This window comes from Thermothelomyces thermophilus, chromosome 6 (assembly GCF_000226095.1).
Source record: "Thermothelomyces thermophilus ATCC 42464 chromosome 6, complete sequence".
Classification (NCBI taxonomy): Eukaryota; Fungi; Ascomycota; class Sordariomycetes; order Sordariales; family Chaetomiaceae; genus Thermothelomyces; species Thermothelomyces thermophilus.
In genome coordinates, this window is record NC_016477.1 from 662,646 (window position 1) to 683,047 (window position 20,402).

The 20,402-nt window shown below is 56.5% G+C and overlaps 8 protein-coding genes across 8 annotated transcripts; 4 read left to right on the forward strand and 4 right to left on the reverse strand.

The window, feature by feature from the left end:
* Nucleotides 1-68: 68 nt before the first annotated feature.
* Nucleotides 69-1,533, reverse strand: MYCTH_2129707 (uncharacterized protein; the record flags this gene model as incomplete). The annotated part of the gene is made up of 7 exons (XM_003665796.1): nt 69-101; nt 166-430; nt 552-758; nt 867-1,049; nt 1,108-1,150; nt 1,228-1,290; nt 1,407-1,533. 7 exons carry the CDS (start codon nt 1,531-1,533, stop codon nt 69-71), a joined length of 921 nt encoding a protein of 306 aa, XP_003665844.1.
* Nucleotides 1,534-2,547: 1,014 nt separating this feature from the next.
* On the forward strand, nt 2,548-3,746 carry MYCTH_112716 (uncharacterized protein). The gene has a single exon (XM_003665797.1). It carries the CDS (start codon nt 2,562-2,564, stop codon nt 3,630-3,632), a length of 1,071 nt encoding a protein of 356 aa, XP_003665845.1. The 5' UTR covers nt 2,548-2,561; the 3' UTR covers nt 3,633-3,746.
* Nucleotides 3,720-5,354, forward strand: MYCTH_2309963 (uncharacterized protein). The gene has a single exon (XM_003665798.1). The coding sequence runs from the start codon at nt 4,035-4,037 to the stop codon at nt 5,250-5,252; it is 1,218 nt and encodes a 405-aa protein (XP_003665846.1). The 5' UTR covers nt 3,720-4,034; the 3' UTR covers nt 5,253-5,354.
* Nucleotides 5,355-5,457: 103 nt separating this feature from the next.
* On the reverse strand, nt 5,458-7,241 carry MYCTH_117625 (uncharacterized protein; the record flags this gene model as incomplete). Its single annotated transcript, XM_003665799.1, has 2 exons — nt 6,715-7,241; nt 5,458-6,664 (listed from the first exon to the last, which is right to left on the reverse strand). The coding sequence occupies exons 1-2, from the start codon at nt 7,134-7,136 to the stop codon at nt 5,458-5,460; spliced, it is 1,629 nt and encodes a 542-aa protein (XP_003665847.1). The 5' UTR covers nt 7,137-7,241.
* Nucleotides 7,242-7,433: 192 nt separating this feature from the next.
* On the forward strand, nt 7,434-10,109 carry MYCTH_2309965 (uncharacterized protein). Its single transcript, XM_003665800.1, has 2 exons — nt 7,434-9,475; nt 9,531-10,109. The coding sequence occupies exons 1-2, from the start codon at nt 7,463-7,465 to the stop codon at nt 9,858-9,860; spliced, it is 2,343 nt and encodes a 780-aa protein (XP_003665848.1). The 5' UTR covers nt 7,434-7,462; the 3' UTR covers nt 9,861-10,109.
* Nucleotides 10,110-10,946: 837 nt separating this feature from the next.
* MYCTH_97168 (uncharacterized protein) lies at nt 10,947-12,290 on the forward strand (the record flags this gene model as incomplete). Its single annotated transcript, XM_003665801.1, has 2 exons — nt 10,947-12,150; nt 12,217-12,290. 2 exons carry the CDS (start codon nt 10,947-10,949, stop codon nt 12,288-12,290), a joined length of 1,278 nt encoding a protein of 425 aa, XP_003665849.1.
* A 1,628-nt stretch (nt 12,291-13,918) lies between these two features.
* On the reverse strand, nt 13,919-14,776 carry MYCTH_2309967 (uncharacterized protein). The gene has a single exon (XM_003665802.1). The coding sequence runs from the start codon at nt 14,722-14,724 to the stop codon at nt 14,032-14,034; it is 693 nt and encodes a 230-aa protein (XP_003665850.1). The 5' UTR covers nt 14,725-14,776; the 3' UTR covers nt 13,919-14,031.
* Nucleotides 14,777-17,097: 2,321 nt separating this feature from the next.
* MYCTH_2129714 (uncharacterized protein) lies at nt 17,098-18,605 on the reverse strand (the record flags this gene model as incomplete). Its single annotated transcript, XM_003665803.1, has 2 exons — nt 17,098-18,062; nt 18,149-18,605. The coding sequence occupies 2 exons, from the start codon at nt 18,603-18,605 to the stop codon at nt 17,098-17,100; spliced, it is 1,422 nt and encodes a 473-aa protein (XP_003665851.1).
* Between the last annotated feature and the right edge of the window lie 1,797 nt (nt 18,606-20,402).

Sequence of the window (20,402 nt, forward strand, 5' to 3'; positions counted from 1 at the left end):
CCAGGGAACACCAAAAACGCCAAACCATGCCCAGTAATATATGTATGCCCGGCCGGTTGCCGCCATGCTCAGCCACTCACCCAACTAAGGACCATCACCTCCTGCCCCTCTCCGTGTCGGCCAACCCCTTATTGAAGATCGGCCACTCGTCGCTCTTCCCATCACCCTCCCTCCTGCTCCCGCTACGGCCGCCGCCGGCAGCACCAGCAGCGCCACCCATGTCGGGCAACCCCAGCACGACGCCGCCCCGGTTCCGGGCCTGGTGGCGAAGACGAGAATGGCGAAGAGGACGGCGGACGGGGCCGGGGCGAAGAGGGCAAAGTCGCCACGGGCGCGGGTGGCGCTGAGGTCGAGCTCGGGGGGAATGTTGGCGCGGTTGTTGGTCGCGGCCGCGCGGAGCTGGAAATTGACGACGACGATTTGGAAGAGACTGCGCGGGTTTGTTAGCCTTTTCCCCCTCCCCTTTCTCGTGACATGGGAGTTGTGTGATCTATCTACGCACAGAAGGGAGGATGAAGGAGACAGAAGAAGCGCGAGAGGGAGTGGTTCACCTGAGTGCGCAAAAGGCGACGCTAAACCGAAGGACCAGCCACCTGTCGTCGTAGATGGTCTTTTTGGGAACGGGCCGGCCGTAGCGTGCGCCGTAAGCGCCTCCCGAGGCAGACTGCTGCTGGCGGGCGTATCCGACATTCCAAGGAGGCGAGCGTGATGCGGGAATGAATATAACGACACAGGATGGCCAGGAGTATAAGGCCTTCCTGCTGCAAAACAGCCGATCACTTTCGAGTCGGGATTTCGTCAGCTGGTGTGTGGCACGGTAAAGACTCGACGGGAACCCAGGGCGAGACGGAGGGGAGGGGGAATACGCACTGATGGCGTCGGCTAACGCCATGAATGCTACGGTGCTCTTGTCGATGCCGCTGAAGCGGAGCAGGACCATCCGGGCGACGGGCAGAAGGGCGGCTATCGCTTTGGCGACGAGGCTCGCGTGGAAGCGGTATATCTTGGTGATGCGAAGCTGGAAGATGCTGTTTGCCAGCTCGACGGCCCTGGGCCAAAGGTCAGATTCAATCATGAGGATCTCTCGATGGTGAACACGCGGCGTACCAAAAGAACACGAGCAGAGATTCCACATTGTAGGAGTAGTATTCTGCCGAGATGTACCAAGGGTAAGTAAGCAAGGCAAAATGGCCGCACCGTCAGAGTTGAGGCAAGGGGAACACCCACGGATGTAGAACAAGACTAGATCCAAGCCGGTCGACGCGCCCGTGATATTGAGCTCTGCGACGTCTGCATTATCAGTGGATAAAGGACGAGTGTCTTCTTTCTTTCTTTTTCACTTTTTCTTTTCCTTTTCCATCCTCATTGTTTGTTCTTATCAAGGGAGGAGAGAAGCTATCACTTACAACTCTTGCGCTCCTCGTGGACCCAGACCAGCCACAGGAGAAAGAAGCCGCTGATGAGACAGATCAAGCTGTAAACGAGGACGCCCACAGCGGTGCCCAAGACGTCAGGTGGCACCTGGGCAGCCATGGCGATGGTGCTGAACGAGGCAGAGAAACAGAACACGGACGAAACACGGCCTGGCCAACGCCCATTTATCGGGGTAAATGAGGTTCTAGAGCTTCCATGGCGCTGGGAGCTGTTCTTCGGTTGACTGAGTCGAGGAGAAGGTACGGCATCTATCCAAAACAACCGGGGTTTGCCCGTTGCGAGTGTTGGGTCTGAGCACACAGCAGCTCGCTAACTATTCAGGCGGGGCTGGCCATTGGGGAGGGGAGGGAAGCGGAGGGTGGCCCACAGGGATATCGGAGATCGGCAGCACCTTCAGGTCGTGCAGATCGCTGCGGTTGCTTTACACTAAAAAAAGATTTTGGAGGTCAGGATCGCAGGGACTAGCGGAGCGTTAAAGAAGGCTGGATGAAGTGTTGCGAGGTCATCGGGAGAAGAGAACCGATCATCTGCAACCGGATAGGCGATAAATTGCTCGGCTAGTTGTGCTCTGCGCCTTCCCGTGCTTGCATGCTCTAAAAGTCTCAACCCGAGACTGAGGATTTCACGGTTCGCTTTCGGATCGATCGCACCCGAGAGCGAACCGTATGCTGCCGGGTAAAAGAAAGAGAGTTAGGTTCATTGAGACTCCCGATTCAAGAAAAAAAAGAAAGAACGACAAGCATGAAAAACGACATCCAGATGTTCTCTGCATGCTGCGATCGGCTTGCTCCGAGACGCTAGTGTACTATGTAGACTAACACTAGTGACTAACTAGCTAGGACAGCCCCCGAACCGTTCGAGAGGTTCGCTAAGGATGGGCGGTCTTGGCCTCCGGGGGAAATCTCCCGGCCACGTGGAGGCAGCCTGAACAGGCAACCCCGCACAGGAAACCTCAACCGGAATCGAACCCCTGCAGGCACGCTAGTCATGCCCTGCAACCCCCGAACATGAAATCGCGTCTGTGCGCGCCTCAAGAGCTCCGCCCAATTCTCCAATCACAACAGGCTCCGGCGACTGGCCGAGAGCAACAGAAAACACCAGCCCCGCAAACAGCAACCATCATCGCCATGAACGACGACTGGACCCCGCCAATCCCTGCAGGCTACAACGATGCCAACCGGGCCTTCATCCAGGCCCTCATGGCCCGGGGCACGCTGACCTTCCGCGAGGGGCAGAAGGTGCTCGCGGCCATCAAATCCGCCGTCGAGGGCGGCGGCGGCGACGACGTGGCCCCGGAGTCCATCACCATGGCCGAGTTTGAGAACTTTGTGCGCACCGCCCGCGAGGCCGTCGAGCCGCTCGACTACGACATCCGCAACATGCGCGACCAGGTCCGCGGCGGCGAGCGCGTCTGGGCCTTCGTCAACGCCCACAGCGACCCGGCCACCCAGCTCGGCACCGCCCGCTCCCCCGAGGAGGTCGCCTACATCAAGCGCCTGCTCGACGCCATGTTCGACCACCACAACACCCCGCGCCTCGAGGTCATGGCCGTCGACGAGGGCCAGGCGCTGCGCGTGTCGCGGCCGGCCAGGGGCCCCGCCGCCCGCGACAGCAACGTCAACACCAACACCAACGGGGGGATGGGTGGTGGTGAGGAGGACGACGACGACGACGACAACGACGGCGGTACCGGAGACGGCAGCACAACCGCCGCCGCCGCCGCCGCTTCGAGGGGACTGAAGCACTCCGAGGTGCTCTCGCTGCTGTCGAGCCTCGTGGCCGAGGGGTGGCTGGACAAGTCGCGCGACGGCTTCTACAGCCTGACGCCGCGGGCGCTGATGGAGCTGTGGTCGTGGCTGGTGGCCACGTACAACGACCCGGACGCCGAGTCCGAGTGGCAGCGCATCAAGTTCTGCGAGGCCTGCAAGGAGATCGTCACGTACGGCCAGCGCTGCAACGAGCCCGACTGCACCATCCGGCTGCACGACATCTGCGAGGACGCCTTCTGGCGCACCAGGGCCGGCGACAGGAAGTGCCCCAAGTGCGGCACCCCATGGGAGGGCAATCACTTCGTGGGCGAGCGCGCCGTCACCTCCCGATCCGGCTTCCAAAGGGGCCGCGGGAGAAGGCGGAGACAGACCGAAGCGGCCGAGGTCGCCCACGACAACGGGGGCGTGGAAGAAGAAGGCGGGGAATGACGGGACCGATTTCTATGTAACATGTCCATCAAAATTCGTTTTTTGATCCAATGATACCCGGCAGTTTACAGTAAATCCTTTTTTTTTACACAACTACAACTACTTGCACTAGCCACACTCAAAGCAAGACGACATGGGAATCCCAGTCCCGATGACATCACCGTGGCGCTGTCAATGTGGCGCAGCATGAACTTGGCATGTCTGAGGCCTCTCGTGCCAACAGCGAATAGTAGCAATGAGGGGGCGACAATGCGGCGAGTTGACGCGGCGCATATGGTTTGTCGTACAGCTGCGCGTGATGCTTGTTTGAGTGTTCCCCCTTTCCTCACCTGCGCCGCGCCGGTTGACTTCTCTCGTCAACTTTCTCTTCAACCCAAATATATCATTATCACATCGCCCACCATGGCGCCCTTCTTCAAGAAACATAAGGACACGGACAAAGCGGGGAAGAAAGGAGGAACGGGAAAGGAGGAGGTGAAGCCAGAGGGGAAAGCAAAGACGACCGGTGCAGGCGCGGCGGATGCATTAGCTCTCGCCGGTTCGCCCAGTGCCGAGCCGGCACTTCTTCTCAACGACGAAGACGAGGAGTTCCTCGAGCGCCTGGTATCAAACGACAACGAGGACGACGAAGACGGCCCGCCGCCTCCTCTCCCACCCCGTCCAAAGACCCCTGATCTGGTCTGGGACGACAGCGAATCGTTCCGCGTGTCGCGCTCCGAAGAGGGCTTGACTACCACCGCCCCCGCCGCGACCGCTACGGCCGCCACCACTACTACCACCAAGACTACCACCAAGAAGCCCAACCGCCTCTCCCGCATCTTCCACCGCAAACACAGCACATCGACCACTCTTACCGTTCCCTCCAGCACCGCCGCCGAGGTCACCCCAGAAGAGGCGGACCGCGAATGGGCCGATCTGAACAGAGTCCTCTCGCCCCTCGGCATCGAGCCCGCCGATCCTGATTCTCCGGACGCCCCCAACAAGGGCGCCAAGAACAGCAGCAGCACCAACACCACCACCACCACCACCACCAAAGCAGGCAAGACCAGCAGGACCAAAGCCGCCGCCCTGACGGCCTCGGCCGAGATCCAGTCCCTCCTGCGGCAGTTCGTCGTCGTGCTCAAGGACATCATGCGCGGCGCGCCGACCGCCGTCGACGACCTGACCGCGCTCCTCGACGGCCGCAACGACGTGCTCAGGCGCGGCTTCGAGAAGCTGCCGTCGTCCATGCAGAAGCTCGTGACCCAGCTGCCCAAGAAGCTGACCAGCTCCCTCGGCCCGGACGTCCTGGCCGCCGCGGCCGAGGCCCGGGGCCTCAAGAAGGAGGACACGGACGCGGGCGGGCTGGCGCGCTTCCTGATGCCCAAGACCCTGAACGACCTGGTCCTCACCCCGGCCATCGTGAAGAGCATGCTGAAGGCGATCGTGAACACGCTCAAGGTCAGGTGGCCCGCCTTTGTGGGCACCAACGTGCTGTGGAGTGCCGCCGTGTTCCTGTTGCTGTTCGTGTTGTGGTACTTTCACAAACGGGGGAAGGAGGAGAGGGAGAAGAGGGAGAAGGAGGCGGCTGAAAGAGAGGCTGGAGAGGGAAAGGTGGATGAGAAAGAGGTGAGCGTGTAAGATGGGCTGAGGCAGGCTGAGGAGGAGGACGTGTCGAGTGCGGTGGTTGTCGTCGAGCGGCCGGTCGAGAGCTCGCGGTACTGAGATACCCCAAACAAAGGAGGAGGTCGCCGGTTTTATGGCCGTGGCTTATATATCCTTATCATTGCTGTTTGCCGTAATCAGATACCGTGGTTGCCGTTTTTTCCTTTTACTTGTTCACCTTTCAATCGTCCTGGACCAGTTCCTTGATCTCCTCCCTGCCAGGCGCGACCGTCTCGGCTTTCTCATCACGAGCTGACCGATCAATGATCTTCTGGCCATCCTGCATCCAGAAGCCAACCTCGTCCACAATGTCGTAGACAATGTCCTCCACAATCTGTTCGTCGTAGCGCTCGTACATCGCCCGCAGCTTGTTTAGTCCCTTACCCGAAGACCCGTCAACGCCGCCCATTTCTGCATCCTCCGCCGGAGGCGGATACCAGAAATTGGGCCCAAAGTTGACCTCCACCGCGCCTCCCCGGAAGACGCTCACAGCCGGGTAATACCCCAACGACCCGTCGTCGAGCGCGTCCCGGCCACCCGTCTGCTGCGCTTGCTTGGATGCCGGCGGGAGAAACGCCAGTAGGTCCGTCCACGGCGTTCCCATGAGGACTCCGTTTTTGTAGATCTTGATGTACGAATTCGGCAGCGTGCGCAACGCGGGGACCGGATGGTTCGGATTCGGGGCCTCCAGGTTGCGTCCCGGTCCCACTGGCGACGGGTTCATCAGTTCCTCCAGCTCCTTGGTTGGATGATAGTCAATCTTCTCAAAGTAGATGTGCGCTTTGAACCGGATCGGGATGCGATCGCGGATGATGTTTGGCGCTTCAGCCTGGTCCGGTTCTTCATCATCCGCAAGGTCGACAACCGGGTTGTACTGCCCTTGCACAATCTTTCGATGCAGGCGCTCTGACGGCAGCTGTATCTCCAGTCCGATAACGTCACCTTCCTTGACCTCTTCCCCAGGCGGAAAGAAATCTTTGGGCCGCGACATGTGCACCTTCTGCCCCGACACGTCCCGGATGCCGTAGCTGTAGGCGTCAAACCCAACTGGCGCGTCTAGCGATGCTTCCCGCCGGGCGAACCCCACCCGGACATGACCGTGCGAGTCGGGCTCCCCTTCCTTTCGCTCCTTCAGTATGCCCCGCGTGATCTTGCACTCCCAGTACCACCGTCCCTCGCGGACGGCAATGTTGGCGCGTGACATGCGAAACCCCTTGTCTGACGTGACGTGCATCCCATTTCGGTCGAAGAACATGTGTGACGCGGCATCTTCGAACGACATGTGGGCACCGAAGGGCGGCGGCTCGGTGTTGCGGTAGTAGAACATGGACGGAAAAGCCGGGTCGGCTATGCAGTGCGTGTAGTGAAAGCTCTTCTTGTTGTAGACGCTGCAGAGGTTAGCAAACGGCGAGGGAGAAGCGCAATCTCGGGCACATACTGATCTGACGTCTCGAAGAACTCGATCGTCCTGCCCTCTGGATCCTGCACTTCGTGATGGCTCGTGAAGACGGGTCCTCTGGATAGCTCGAAATCGGTCGGCTTTGGATGGGCGAGCTTGTAGCGAACAGGACCCAGCTCCTCCGGTGGCTCTTGCTGCCTTGGATCTGGCGTTGCTCTCGCGCTGTCGGAGGTGCCCTTGGACTCTCGCTTCTTGAGTGAATCCTTCTTGGCCCTTTTCTCCCGGCCCGTTACCTGGTTCTCTTCGATTTGCACCTGTACTTTCTGGGGTTTGGATTCGGGGTTTAATGGCGATGATACCGCGGGACTGTGGTCATCCTCGAGAGAGCGTTTCTGGGGAAGTGTAGAGTGCAAGGAGGATGGAGTCGGCTCCCGCTGGGGAGAGACCGCCTCCGAGGCCATTTTGAAAATATTTTGGTTGTCAACAGTGGGTTATGATTCCAGAAAACAACCGATGTATGGCAGGCTCGTAGCAGGTTTTAATGGTTGCGCAATGCTTTGATGAACTTGCATCGACTTTCTTCCGTTTCCGAGCTTTTGCAGAGCTGCCGCGCCGAGACGCGACCTACTGGCTCGCTGCGGCGAGTTGAAGCTTGGGTGGGGCCAACGGGTGGATGACGGCCAATCAAACTGGAGCGCTGCCTGCCGCAGAGCCAAAACGCCAGGCTTGGGATTCACCCGTTGCCTCGATTTTCATCACCAAACACCACCAACCCCAGCCATCAAAGATGCCCGTTGTCAAGGGAGGCGTGTGGACCAACATTGAGGACGAGATCCTCAAGGCGTCCGTTAGCAAATATGGGCTGAACCAGTGGGCGCGCGTGTCGTCGCTGCTGGCGCGGAAGACGCCGAAGCAGTGCAAGGCGCGATGGAACGAATGGCTCGACCCCAGCATCAAGAAGATTGAGTGGAGCAAGGAGGAGGACGAGAAGCTGCTGCACCTTGCCAAGCTGATGCCAACACAATGGCGCACCATCGCCCCGATCGTTGGCCGCACCGCCAACCAGTGCCTCGAACGATACCAGCGTCTCCTTGATGAAGCAGAGCAGAGGGAGGCGTCTGCCTTGGGTCTGACGGGCCCGGAGGGCGGCGAAACCAAAGCACCCACCGCCGACGATGTCCGCCGTCTGCGCCCTGGCGAGGTCGATCCCGATCCCGAGACGAAGCCCGCCCGGCCCGATACGATCGATCTCGATGAGGACGAGAAGGAAATGCTGAGCGAGGCCCGCGCCCGCTTGGCCAACACGCAGGGTAAAAAGGCGAAGCGCAAGGCTCGCGAGCGGCAGCAGGAAGAATCGAGGCGTCTCGCCGCTTTGCAGAAACGGCGAGAGCTCAAGACAGCCGGTATCAACATCAAGGTCACGACGCGGAAGAAGGGACAGATGGACTATAATGCGGACATCCCCTTCGAAAAGAAGCCTGTTCCGGGATTTTACGACACCACCGAGGAGATTGCGCGAAACGAGTACCAGCGCGCACACTTTGACCCGAAGAAACAACAGGTGGGCAACAAGCGCAAAGGCGAGGAGGAAGGGGATGCCGACCGCAAGCGGCGGAAGAACGAAAAGGACGGGCCGTCCGCGTCGGTCCAGGCCGCTCTTAAGGCCGGTCAGATGCAGAAGCTTCGCGAGGCTGAGCAGAGCAGCAAGCGGAAGCCCCTAGTTCTGCCGGCACCGCAGGTCAGCGATGGAGAGTTGGAGGAGATTGTCAAGATGGGCATGATCGGCGAGCGGGCGAGCGCGATGGCAAGAGACAGCGACAACGATGCCACCCGCGGGCTGGTAGGGAACTATTCGACACTCAACACGAACGCGCCCATCAGGACACCTCGAGCCCCTCCACAGGAAGACCACATCGCGAATGAGATTCGAAACATCCGGGCGTTGACAGAGACTCAGTCGTCACTGCTGGGCGGTGAAAATACACCCCTTCATCAAGGATCAGGGTCTACGGGATTCGAATCAGCCGCTCCGCGGAAGCAAGTTGTCGCTACGCCGAACCCACTTGCAACGCCTTTGCGGCCGGCTGGTAGTGCTGTCGGCGCGACGCCACTCCGGGCAGGGCAGACTCCGCTACGCACGCCCCGCGATACCTTCTCCCTGAACGCGCCAAGCACTGAGATGGACATGGTTGGTGGAACGCCCGCAGACGCCAGGATGCGCGAACTGTCCCTTCGTCACCAGCTCAAGCAGCGCCTCGCCGCCCTGCCCAAGCCCAAGGAGACTGAGTGGGAGCTGGAGCTGCCAGAGGAAAAGGAAGAGCCCATGACGGCCGAGCAAATGGAGGTGGACGCGGCAGAGCGCGACCGGAGAGAACGAGAGATCCGCGAAGCCCAAGAGCTTTTGGAGCGCAAGCGTCGGACGCAGGTGATGCAGCGGGGCCTACCGCGAGCCGTAGAAGTCGACTACAACAAACTTGTACAGGCTGCGTCGGAGATCGACGATCCCGCACGAGCCCTTGTTGCTCGCGAGGCGGCTCTGCTGATGGCGCATGACGCCACTCGGTATCCGCTCCCCGGCGCTCCCCCGGCAGCCAAACCGGTTCCTCTTCCCCAAATCGACGATTCGGCTCTCGCCGAAGCTCGCCTCCAAATCCTTCTCGAAATGAAGGACCAACCAAAACCGGAAGAGGTCCAGGCTGTGTGGAACAAGGAGAACACAAACTCTCTGCTCCTCGGCCTCGGATGTTACGACGATGATGACGAGGAAGACCAGGTCGCCACGCTCAAGTCGGCTCTAGATGTAAGCTCTTGTTATCTTTCCACCCCAGTCATTAGCAGCCACTAACTCTCAACAGTCCGCCCTCGAGTCGCTCATGTCTTCAGCCGAGAAAGGCAACAAGCTGGAGAAGAAGCTTGGCCTGCACTTAGGAGGGTACAAGAACCGCGCCGAGATGCTGCGCAAAAAGGTTGTCGAGGCGCACGCCGCGCTCGAGAAGGCGCGGAACGCGCTCGGGGGGTTCAGGATCCTGCAGGCTAGCGAGCAGCAGGCGATCCAAAACCGGCTGGCGGCGCTCAGGGCCGAGGTGGCGTTTGTGAGCACACGCGAGCGGCAGGCGCAGGAGCTGTATCGCAGTGTGAGGGCCGAGCTGGAGGATCTAAGGATCGAGGTTGATGCGCGGCAATAGGGGGGGTGTTAAGGGTATTAATGGTTCTTCGTTACGCGTTCTGAAAGCGTCGGGTCATATTAGATTGAATGCGATAATCGCGTATCTCTGGCGAGAAGTGTTTCCCAGTTACTGTCGGATCCGGCGCAATCAATAGTCCCTCTTTGACTAGCCGTTTGTGCAGAACAGCTCGAGTTTTGGGAATGGAATGACAAAGTATTGGATTCTAAGTGTTTAGCCTGGCATCGGCCAACTCCAAAGAGGGAACCGGACATTGATGCGAGATTCTTAATCTTGAGTTCCATCACTCGGGTACTGACGGGCAAAATGAGTAGCCAAGTTTCGCCTAAAAACGACCCGGATCAGACATGGCGAGAGTAGCCTTTCAATGAAGCGCAGTACCGTGCATGAACAGCTTTCTGGGCTATTGCAGCTTCAGTTGTTAGACCGGGGGGTGACGGTGCTGCATATGAACAAAGGCATGGAGGTGGATCTTAGGAGGATTAATACTTCAAATCCTCTGTCCCTCAAGACTATTCCTTGACTGAACATTCCCATTCCCGTCGACAGGCCAATAGCCTACCCCTGTCGCTCTTGAACAGGCAAGTGGGCCGGCAAGCGTTGGAGTGCTTCACGAGCAGGAGCGAATCAATACTCTGTAAGGTGCATATCCGTCCACGAGGGAGGCAATACTTCTCTCGTCACCAAGTATCCTTATTACTTATATGCACCCACGAGGGAGTGAGATCCATAATAAAACGTATGAGGTTGCGGTTCCCACACAAATGGAACCACAACAAGTGAGCAATAATTACAAAGGTACGCGCATTGTGGTTAGAAGAGATCCGATGTTTGTCGGGCACCTTTATCATCCCAATGTTTGCCGTTTTGAAATTTCAAGATCTTCTTGCAGCTCCTGATTCCAAATAACCTGCCTGGTCCTTGTTCTTGACTAAGGTAGTTAACTGAGCCCAACGCCCAATCAATCCGACACTCCGAACCGCCGGACTTCCCTTTCACTGCAGGTTCGGTAGCCTGAGAATAACAACTGGATTGTAATTATTGATGTGGGCTAACATCCTAGACCTGTAGCGCAGTCCTCGGAGGATGGCACCCAACACGTCAATTTCCAAGCACTACAGAGATATGCGACGGTTTTGGCCATCCAAGAAAGACTCGAGCCAGCAGATGGCGTTCGCTTTTCTTCTCGTCACTCAGCTTCCCTTTCCAAACGGGGTGGTTCCCCGTGTCGTCAGGTCTCAATTTCTGGAAATGTTTGCGTCAAACACCGAACGCGCCGAACAGATTGCCAACGCCTGCGCGAACGGCCCAGCGATCGACTCGCTCGTCATTCTGCTTCGCCTCCTTTTGGCGCTCGGTCTCGACCCACGGCTAAGCAGACAATACCCGCTCTTCAAGCTGGCATTTCACGACTTTGGCCGTAAAATGGTGGATGACTACATTGTGAAAGGGGAACTACTAGACATTCTGTATCCAAATGCGGTCGGCCCGGCTAACCGTGTCCACCAAAAAACGACCTCCTTTGAACAACCAGTCGAAGCGAACGAGTTTGAACGCGTGCAAGCGACCCTGGGCGAACTGCTCAAGCATCCCCTCGTCTCCGCGGCGCTGTGGTCTCACCCATCTCTGCGATTCTTTCGGTGGCGCACATGGGCCAAAAAGCCAGGAGAAGCCGTCTTTGCGCCCTACGAGCTCAGCAAGGCGCAGCCCGGAGCATTATCTTCCCTGCAGCGAACCCCTTACCGGATCGATAATCCGCATCCCATCGACCTCGGCGAGTACTTTTCCCGGCACCTGGGCATCCGGGACAAAAACGACGTCAGCATCGCCTTTGCGTGCGAGTTCCCAATCGTCATCCCTGTCATCATGAGGGGCGTACAAAAGTTTGACAGCATCCGCTCCTTCGTCGTCGAGGGTCCGTACGATTACCAGTGGCACAAAAACGGCACCCTGTCGCCCCTCACAAAGTCCCGAGCCTACCGCCTCCGCGCGGTTCTCAACCTCGCCGAGAGCGACGTTCGCATCTACCACCAGGACACCAGCCCGGTCATCGAGCAGCTGGACCCGGATTTAATAGCGGCCTTCAAGAATCCCGGCGAGCCTTACGTGCCAAAGGAGGCGTATCTACCAAAGCTGCACCGCGGGGAGCATGCTAGGGGATGGACGTTTGAGGACAGCCCGACCCGCCACTTCCTGCTCATCTATGCCAAGTACCGCACCGAGAAGGACAAGCCGTTCGAGAAGCATAGGGTAGATTTCGGTGAATACATCCCGGTTCTACGGGGCAATGGTGCGTTCGTTCGACCAGGCATGTCTGTTTGTCTAGAGTCCAGACTTCGCTGACCGGTCTCATCAGGTGAGCAGCGACCGGCGTCAAGCCCGTACGTTCGTCTCGGAGAGGAACAGCCCCCGCCGAATCATTTCCTCTAAACGCCTTTCCAGCATATGTACACTCAAGCATTCGGCTTTCTCGGAGACAATTAAGCGAATCCAGCAGAGAACCGGCAGCGGCATTATGAGCCGCCCCTAAGTAGCACAAGAAGACGGATAGGATACGCACAATGGATACTGGGAATACGGGCTCAATTGGTCTCGCCGAGTAAATTAAGCTGTCCGGTTTATGTTTCTAGCGTGTCTAGCATAGAAAGATGTTTCTTGGGGAGGGGAACAAAATAGGATGTACGCTACTTCATAAACAAAAGGAAATTAATGGAACTTGCCGGTTGGGGTGTAGGCTGGCCACCTCCTAATGGGTCCCATATCGTATCTGCTCGTATCAAGTGACTCCCTGAATTCCCTGCTGCTCTTCCGGGATTTTTACCTCAGGCGCTAATAGGACTGATTCTTGATAACGGAGAACAGACCCTTAAGGTCGAAGACTCAGGCCGGCGAGACTAGCCGGCGAGCCGTTAGTCGGGGAAACTTACCGGTCGATAGCATCCGCGGGATCTTGCTTGTCTTTACCACGGCCGTGTCGAGACATCATCGTAGGGTGAGCATAACCGTTGCCTCCGAAATGCTCCATCAAGAAACTAAACGACGGCTACTTTATGATCGCATACTGTAATCAATACCACTTGTCCCACCCGAACGACGTGATATGTGGTGCCCCGAGTTGATTAATTAGTTCTTGCCGCGACGGTGGTAAGAGTCAGCACCTGAGGTCTGCCCTGACAACCATCCACGTCAGCCACGCCCATGCGCTTGATGGGAACTACAAGGTAAGATCAACAAATCTTAGTATTACAGTTATTATCCGGCACGCCTCGCAACATCTTCGGGTTTGGGTTAGAACACAAGTACCAGCGTAAAGCCGCGCAAGGTACAAACAAAGAGATAATTACCTCTTCAACCAGAGTTTGAACAAAACCCCAACTTTCCTTACCCTTCAACACTCGCTCACATCAGGCCAACACCCACCCACATGTCCTCGAGCTTGAATCGGTCTCTGGCATGCATCCGTTTCGACATGCCATGCCTCCTCCTAACCCACCGCAAGAATGACCGGCACGTGGTCCCGCGCGCACGGTGCTGCCGGACAAACCACGGCGGTGATGAAGAAATCCGGGTCCCGGTCGTTGCCCGCTGGAGAAACCGGGGCGCGCACGGCCGTCGGAGCTCCTGAATCCTCCTGACGTCGTCTAATTTAGCACCGCCCGCCGGCGCGCGCCGAGCGACGTGTCTCGTTGTTGCGGCGGCGAGGGCTGGGTTGGCATCGCGCCGGGGCCTCTTTCGATAGCGATGACATCGGCTTCGGACCTTGCCGGTCCGGTCCGCGCTCGCGGCGGTTGTCGCTGTCCTTTCGGTCTGCCTTGCGGTCGGGTGATCTGCTTCTTCTCCTCCGTTTGCGACGTCTTGGTTCTTCCTTTTTGACACAGGCAGTTTTGTGTTGCTGGGCGACCCGGTCGGCCGTGCGGTGTGCAGCGATGCGGTTGGATCGATCATCGCTCTCGCAATGGTCGTTGGTCTGTTGATCGCGCTCTTGTTGTTTGGGGCCGGTTATCCTGCCTCCACCATTTCCATTGTTCTCGATGCCTATAGAGTGACTGACCGGCTGCGGCGTCGATTTGCGTAGCGAATCATTTAAACAAGAATTCGTTGGCTGACGATCCGAAGAGCCAGGTCCGAAGCTCTGCAAAGGCGTCGAGGTCATTCTTCTCCGATGCGATCGTCACAGCAGGGTCGTGCCAGCCATGCGTCCTTTTAGTGTCGGTGTCTCGAAGCACTTCCCCAACATGCCGGCAACTGTCGAAGTCAAGGTGCCGTCCTCCTCCAGCATGATATTATCTGGCGTAATATCATTATGGACCAGCCCAAGCGAATGCAGGTGTCGGATACCATCTAGTATCCTGCTTAACTGTGCCTTCATCCTATGTTCAACAAGGGGTCGCCCGCTAAGCAGGAAGGTAGACTTGTTCAAATGTTGGGGGTTAACTTTGTCAAGCAATGTCGATACGTATCTCTTGAAACAGAGGCCTGATACTCGTCCTCGGGTTTCTTGAGCGCCGTAATAGAAGGCGATGTTGGGATGAGGATGTTTTCTGATGATTTCGCACGTCTCGACTTCGCGGAGTATTCGTCTTTCGAGGTCTAGCTTGCCTGCATAGTCGAAAAGTTTTTGCCTCTTGATGTAACAACTCTGTCCTAACGTCACCTTCCAAGAAGGCTTTAGCTGCGGCCCTCTGTCATCTGTCCGCAGTTTTTCGACGTCGTAAAGCTGGGAGAGAGCGCGAGGTGCTTGGTGACGATTCGCCCACTTTCCGAGGTACAGGATGTTGTTGTCTCGTACAATGTATTGCATGTAGCTGAACCTGAGTTTGCCTTCGACGAACCGAAATGCCTCTTGGGACTCGACGATCTCCATATTTCTCAACAGGGTTTGGAATACGTCGAGTTGAGGGCCCGGTTACACGTTGGAGAATTGACGATGCTGCAAGAGAAAGAAATTGCTACCTTAAATAGAGCTATTGATATGCTGAGAAATACCGGAATAAGCTCGGCCCGCAGCTGCAAAATATCGCGAATAGGAATAGGCACGAGATAGTGGCCATGCGTCTCCGGCCCAGTGACACTGCCTGCATCACAAAGGCAGGCGCGCTGATCTGTAGTACGTGCGGGCACCCATGAAAACGAACAAGTTGATGACGACACGAACAGGACTTCCGTGGTCGACAAGGGTAATGAGCTCACGATCCGTTAACATCCACACCACCACTTATAGCTACGATAACCTCGCCGGACACTGTGAATGTTTTCTCAACTCGCCTTTTTCTTCTCGCTCCGTAAAACGCCGGATGAACTGCTAATTTTACTGCTGACCTACAGCAAGCGGCCGCGGCGGGCGAATTGCTGGCATGGCGGTGGCATTGAGCGTTGAGGGCGACGGAATCTGACGACGACGGTCAACGAGCCGGGGACAATGAGAAGTAAGAGAAGTGCCATTTTTATATCTTATTGGGTCGCTGCGCCGCCTTGAAAATGGATGCTAAGTTGAACAAACAGTTTCCTGAATTTGCGGAATCGACTGCTTTGACAACTGGTCATGGGGTCACTGTACATACATGCATACAATACATACCTGGGCGGGACAAGCGCCCCGCACTGTTAGGACACCCGAAAATGGCGGCACTGCCCTGCCAAATTCGGCGGCTAGAACAGCAAGTTCTGTCCTTAAGTTGTAATTCGCTTCGTTCCAAGCATAATTACATCAGCCCGCGTTCTCCAAGCGCTTCAAAGCCCGATCGCCAAAGCGGCTTCAAGAAGAACCAGAAGCTAGACAATGTTGGCAGTAGTATTATCATGGGATTCCAACTCAGAGATACAGAACCATGTGGAGAGCTCGCCATCCCGGTGCTTTTCCAAGACGTGCGACGGAATCCTAGGTGCTCGCTCTAATCAGCAAGATGCCATTAGTCAATTAGCACTTCTGCTGACGGAGCGCTCACTGGGAATGCTCCGTCCTAGGGCGTTGAGGGCCCCTCAGACAGCAAGTCGCTAAGGAGAGATGGCCATTCCAAGTTATCGCTTTCTGAATCGGTCGGAGACTGCCCATTGTTTATCGGGGTATGTTCCCCAGGAGACGACCGTCTTCGGAGAAACCGCGGGCCGCTCATGGTGTGTTGCAAATGGCGGGTTGACGAAATGCCCGGCGTCGACCGCGATCGGGACATCGTTCTGCTGGCGGTTGGGGATTGTTGTCGGTTAGAAGCGGTCGCTTCTTGCGGAAGCCCTTGCTCTCCGACCGCCGTTGACTCCCCGTTGGAACTTGGTGCTTGCCCCCAGGGAGGGAATGCTGGAGTTGCACGGTAGACCCCGAAAGCGTCCGGCGCGCAACCAGGGACCGGTACCCCGGGCAAAAGACGGTTGTATGTCACTTTGTTGTGGAATTCACGCCTTCCTTCGTGACTATTGCGATGCCAGGAACCGTCGCAAGCCGATTCAGTATAGTTGATGGTCACCCGGTTGTAAAATGTGTGCTTGCCGGGTACGGCGGCGGCGTAGGTGCCGAAGCCGATATAGTTGATCGTAGTCGGGCCATAATATACATACTCGGTCGGACCGGAGGGAGAAACGGCCGAGACGGCGTGCCAATTGACGACTACTACGCCGTGATACCGATGTATTCCTGGCGGGTGAAGGCTATCCGCGTTGCTACCGTCGTAATTAATGATCGTAGGTCCGTAGTAGTCGTACTTTACCTGGCGGGCACATATCTAGGTACCCGGCGGCATGTTCGGCCCAACCAAATGAATCGCGGAAAAGGGTCGGAAACGATACAGGTGGTGGATGCTGAGCGCTGTTCTGGACAGCTCGGAAAGGTTCCATGCTCTCCTGTTTTGGCTTGTCTGGAGAACTTCCCGGTAGCCAGTGGGCCCTGAAGCGTGTTGACAAACAACGGAAGGAAGGGGCTGATGAGAAGATTTCTGATCCCTGCGATGCCCGCTTCAATCTCTCCTTCCCATTTCATCTGAAACTTCAATTGCTGGGGTCCTTGGTGCTCGGGGTCTCTGAATTTCACCAATCCTAACAATCTAAACGCTAGTAAAGACCGACAATCATAATTACATTCGCATTAACTTCATGAGAGTGAAGCTCGGCATCGCCGTTTCCTCCTAGGCCTTCCCCTCTTTCTTCCCTTCACCACCCCACCCTAATGAGATTCGGCACGTAAATTCACAACTTCCATCTTCCCCCATTTACTACCTAAATATCTCGTATCCTACGTCCATCGCTCCGCCTACAAACCGAACACTGGAGGAGGCGTCTTGATCAGCGGCCAGATGGTACCGCGCATCAGCGCCAAGTGGGCCTCGCTCCTGCCGAGCTGCTCACAGTAGAGATGGGCGGGACAGGCGTCGCCCTCGGGCATGTCGTACGCTCCCGGCTCGTCCTCAGCCGGGGGGGCCACGCCCGTGCTTTCCTGTCGCCAGTGCCTCGAGGACACGATCCACTTGCGCCGCGTGGCGAGCACCCATTCTTTCTTGTGCCGCTTCAGCGCCTCCAGCTCGTCGATCGAGGCTCGGTGATCCCTTTCAGCTTGAGCAAGGGACTTGTGGTGTAGGAAGTAGTCGTGGCACGTTCGGAAAACTGGCATGCCGTTTACTGCGAGTCGGTTGGTGGAGTTGATGACCGCTTGGATGTCTTGGACTCGGAGGAGGAACAGGGTCTTCTCGCGGAAACCGGCATCGGCTTCGTGGAAATCTTCTTTTTCCACGCTCTCCTCAAGAATGTCACACAGTTGCTGGATCATGGGTCTCGCGCAGGGATGGCTCATCTCGTAGCTCGCAAAGTCGAAATCCCGGGCCAGCATCGGGTGGCCTGCAAGGCTTGGATTCCTCATCACGGTGACCCGCGACGTCAAGTTGGGCAGCGGTGCGATCGGGAAGATATGACCCGGAACTCTGTGCATGACGGCGACCTGGAGAGCGTAACGAACGAGCGAGAGGCTGCCCTCCCAGACCGGGTGGCAGACCAACAGCTGAAGATTATCGGAGATGGCGGTGGAGAGGAAGCCCGGATTGGGGAGCGCTTGCCCGTCGACATTGATGTCCGGCAACACAGAGTCATCGAGCTTCAGACCGTACGTGAACAGGTCGGGTAGCGACCTGTTGAAGATGCGAGGACGAGTTCCCAGAGCATGAGCTCTGGTCGGTGTGTGCTGCAGTGGCGCTGAAGAGAAGCGCGGTCCTGCGCAGTCCAGGACTGCCGCAGGAGATGCGAATGTACCGGTGACCATAACAGGTTGGGAAGGTGAGATACAGTGATCAAGGAGTCCTTCTCCGGCTCACCCACGACCGCTCGGGATTCACCAGCGCGGTCCTGAGCACCCTCATCTCTATCTTTTTTTTGACCGTCCTCCGGCTTGTCTTGAGGGACATCTGCGCGTTTTCTCCTCTTATTCGAATTTCCTAGATTCTTCGATGCTGCGGGCTGCCAGGCGCCCCGTTTCAATGATCCCATCCGTATCGTGTCCTGTCTGTGCTCCCTCTTGATTGATGGCCGCTCCTCCTCATCGTTCGCGGGCTCCAGAGCAGCCTCTAGCGCGAGGTAGTGGTTTTCGACATTATAATCAACACGATCGGATGGATCGCGCCGTCGCAGCTGCCTAGTGGTGGCGGTGCTTTGGGGCTTGAGTTCGTCTTTTCTGCCGAAGATCGGTAAGCGCTGTCCTCCACAAACGCTGCTGCCGTCGAGGTCGGAGTCTTCGATCTCGGACACGCTACTGTTGCTTGACGTGTCGGTCATAATTTTGTTATCTTGTTTCCTTGAATCGGAAAAAAGAAACATAGTCCAGAAGGTCATGCACAATTGAAGAACGAATGGAGAGTCATTAAATGCGAGAGTTCTCTACTGTTACTTGGTGCAGAAATCATTTTGATGTTGCCATGACCTGCTAAGGTTAAATCGCCAATCAGAACATTGATTGAACAATAGAACAACAGCTGTTCGGATGAAAAGACTCTTTGGCAAGTACAGTCAGGATTAGAGGTCAGGTAGCTAAACAATTCATCTAGTCTTGTCAGTTCTTCCCTTCTTCCCATACCGGTGCTCGTTATGTTGGTTTTATAGGTAATCACGTACTAGAAGAACGAGAAAAGAAAGAGATCTTGCTAGACAAGTGAGTAGTGGGTGGTAGGACAGGTAATTACATGTACCTTTGATCTAAAGCCGGACATCGTATCTGTGGGGGTGGGTGTTGTGAATTGAGAATTGTAGTGTGTACCAGAGTATAAGTCTTTTCAAAAACAAGGGCCATCTGCCTCCACCAGACAAGACACGGATGCAGGCTTGCTAATATACTTGGGAATAATATAAAGACGAGAACGAGCACACGCATACGATCGAGGAGAAGACAAGGACGTATTGCCTGGTGGTGCACTTCTTTCGGCAACCACTTTCATCGCTTCACGGTGACTGATGCAGGTTTTCACTAGCAGGACCATTGTTGCTGTTCCTAGCCATCGGCCTGCTTCGCTCGTACCTGCATTAATATCCAGCTACAATAGCGCGCCGAAGAGGTTTGATTCGGCACGACAGGCGGCGGAACCAGGACAAGGTACACCGAAAGGACCTCGAGCCTCGTCACAAGTTATCAAACAAGAGCTGTAACCCAGCGTCGTTGAAATTTGCTAACCGAACTCGACAGTTCGATGTTTGGGTGTGTGGAGTCATCTGCCCCTGGCAGCCAATGGGCATCCTGGCCAGGGCTCGATCGGGCAGGTGGATTTGCAGTGGTTGATGCAATCGACGGCTCCATTTCCCAAGCATTCAGGGTACTGAACTGCACATATCTTCATGTGCATTGCATACCCCGCCGTACTGGAGACCAGGTTGATTACAGATCAATGTTGACAGGTTAAGAGAGAGGACTGAATAAAAGCACATGGTAAGAAGCACGGTCAATGTTATCCCGGTGGATGAAGCGTCCAAAACAACCCGCGAGGCTCATGTCGCGATCTAGGGCACTGTGCTAGTGGAGCCGGGAGGTCCAAGTTAGTGCAATACAAGAATAAGAGGACTCATCAGGAAGCAACTCATAGACTCCATTGCTTGTGATAAATTCAAGCACAAGAAAGGAGGACCAAGGCCAGGAGCAAGTCGAACTCTTAATTGACATGACTCGTCTTGTCACAAACAAGCTAGATGCAGTCTCGTGTTCGACTGGTTTGCTTGATGGCTAGTTGTGGGCACGTTGAAAACGAGCAGACGGGCAGCGACCTGCGGGCCGCACAATACATCCATGCCTCCGCTGCGGAGCGTATGTGCGTAGAGCACAGACTATCCATATATGCGCCGGAATATGTATTTTGTTGTAGCGAGGATGTGCACGCGACCGAGCAAATAATTAGTGGACGTGATTTCCGCCCTCAGTGGGCCTCCCAGCTGCGGGATCACACCTGAGCTGAGACAGATCCCGCCGTAGCACCACTGATATCAAGGCTTGGCCAGATCTTCGTCATGTTTTTGCCTTGTGCAGCTCGGCAGATGCGGTATGACATAACTAACTCCAGCCGCAATCGGAAAGATCTTACCGGCCCTTGC

Excerpts from the sequence above, each read along its gene's own strand:
- MYCTH_112716 (XM_003665797.1), top strand. The coding sequence starts at position 2,562 with ATGAACGACGACTGGACCCCGCCAATCCCTGCAGGCTACAACGATGCC.
- MYCTH_2309963 (XM_003665798.1), top strand. The coding sequence starts at position 4,035 with ATGGCGCCCTTCTTCAAGAAACATAAGGACACGGACAAAGCGGGGAAG.
- MYCTH_2309965 (XM_003665800.1), top strand. The coding sequence starts at position 7,463 with ATGCCCGTTGTCAAGGGAGGCGTGTGGACCAACATTGAGGACGAGATC. Across the intron at positions 9,476-9,530 it reads CGCTCAAGTCGGCTCTAGAT|TCCGCCCTCGAGTCGCTCAT; the intron begins GTAAGCTCTTGT and ends AACTCTCAACAG.
- MYCTH_2309967 (XM_003665802.1), bottom strand. The coding sequence starts at position 14,724 with ATGGAGATCGTCGAGTCCCAAGAGGCATTTCGGTTCGTCGAAGGCAAA.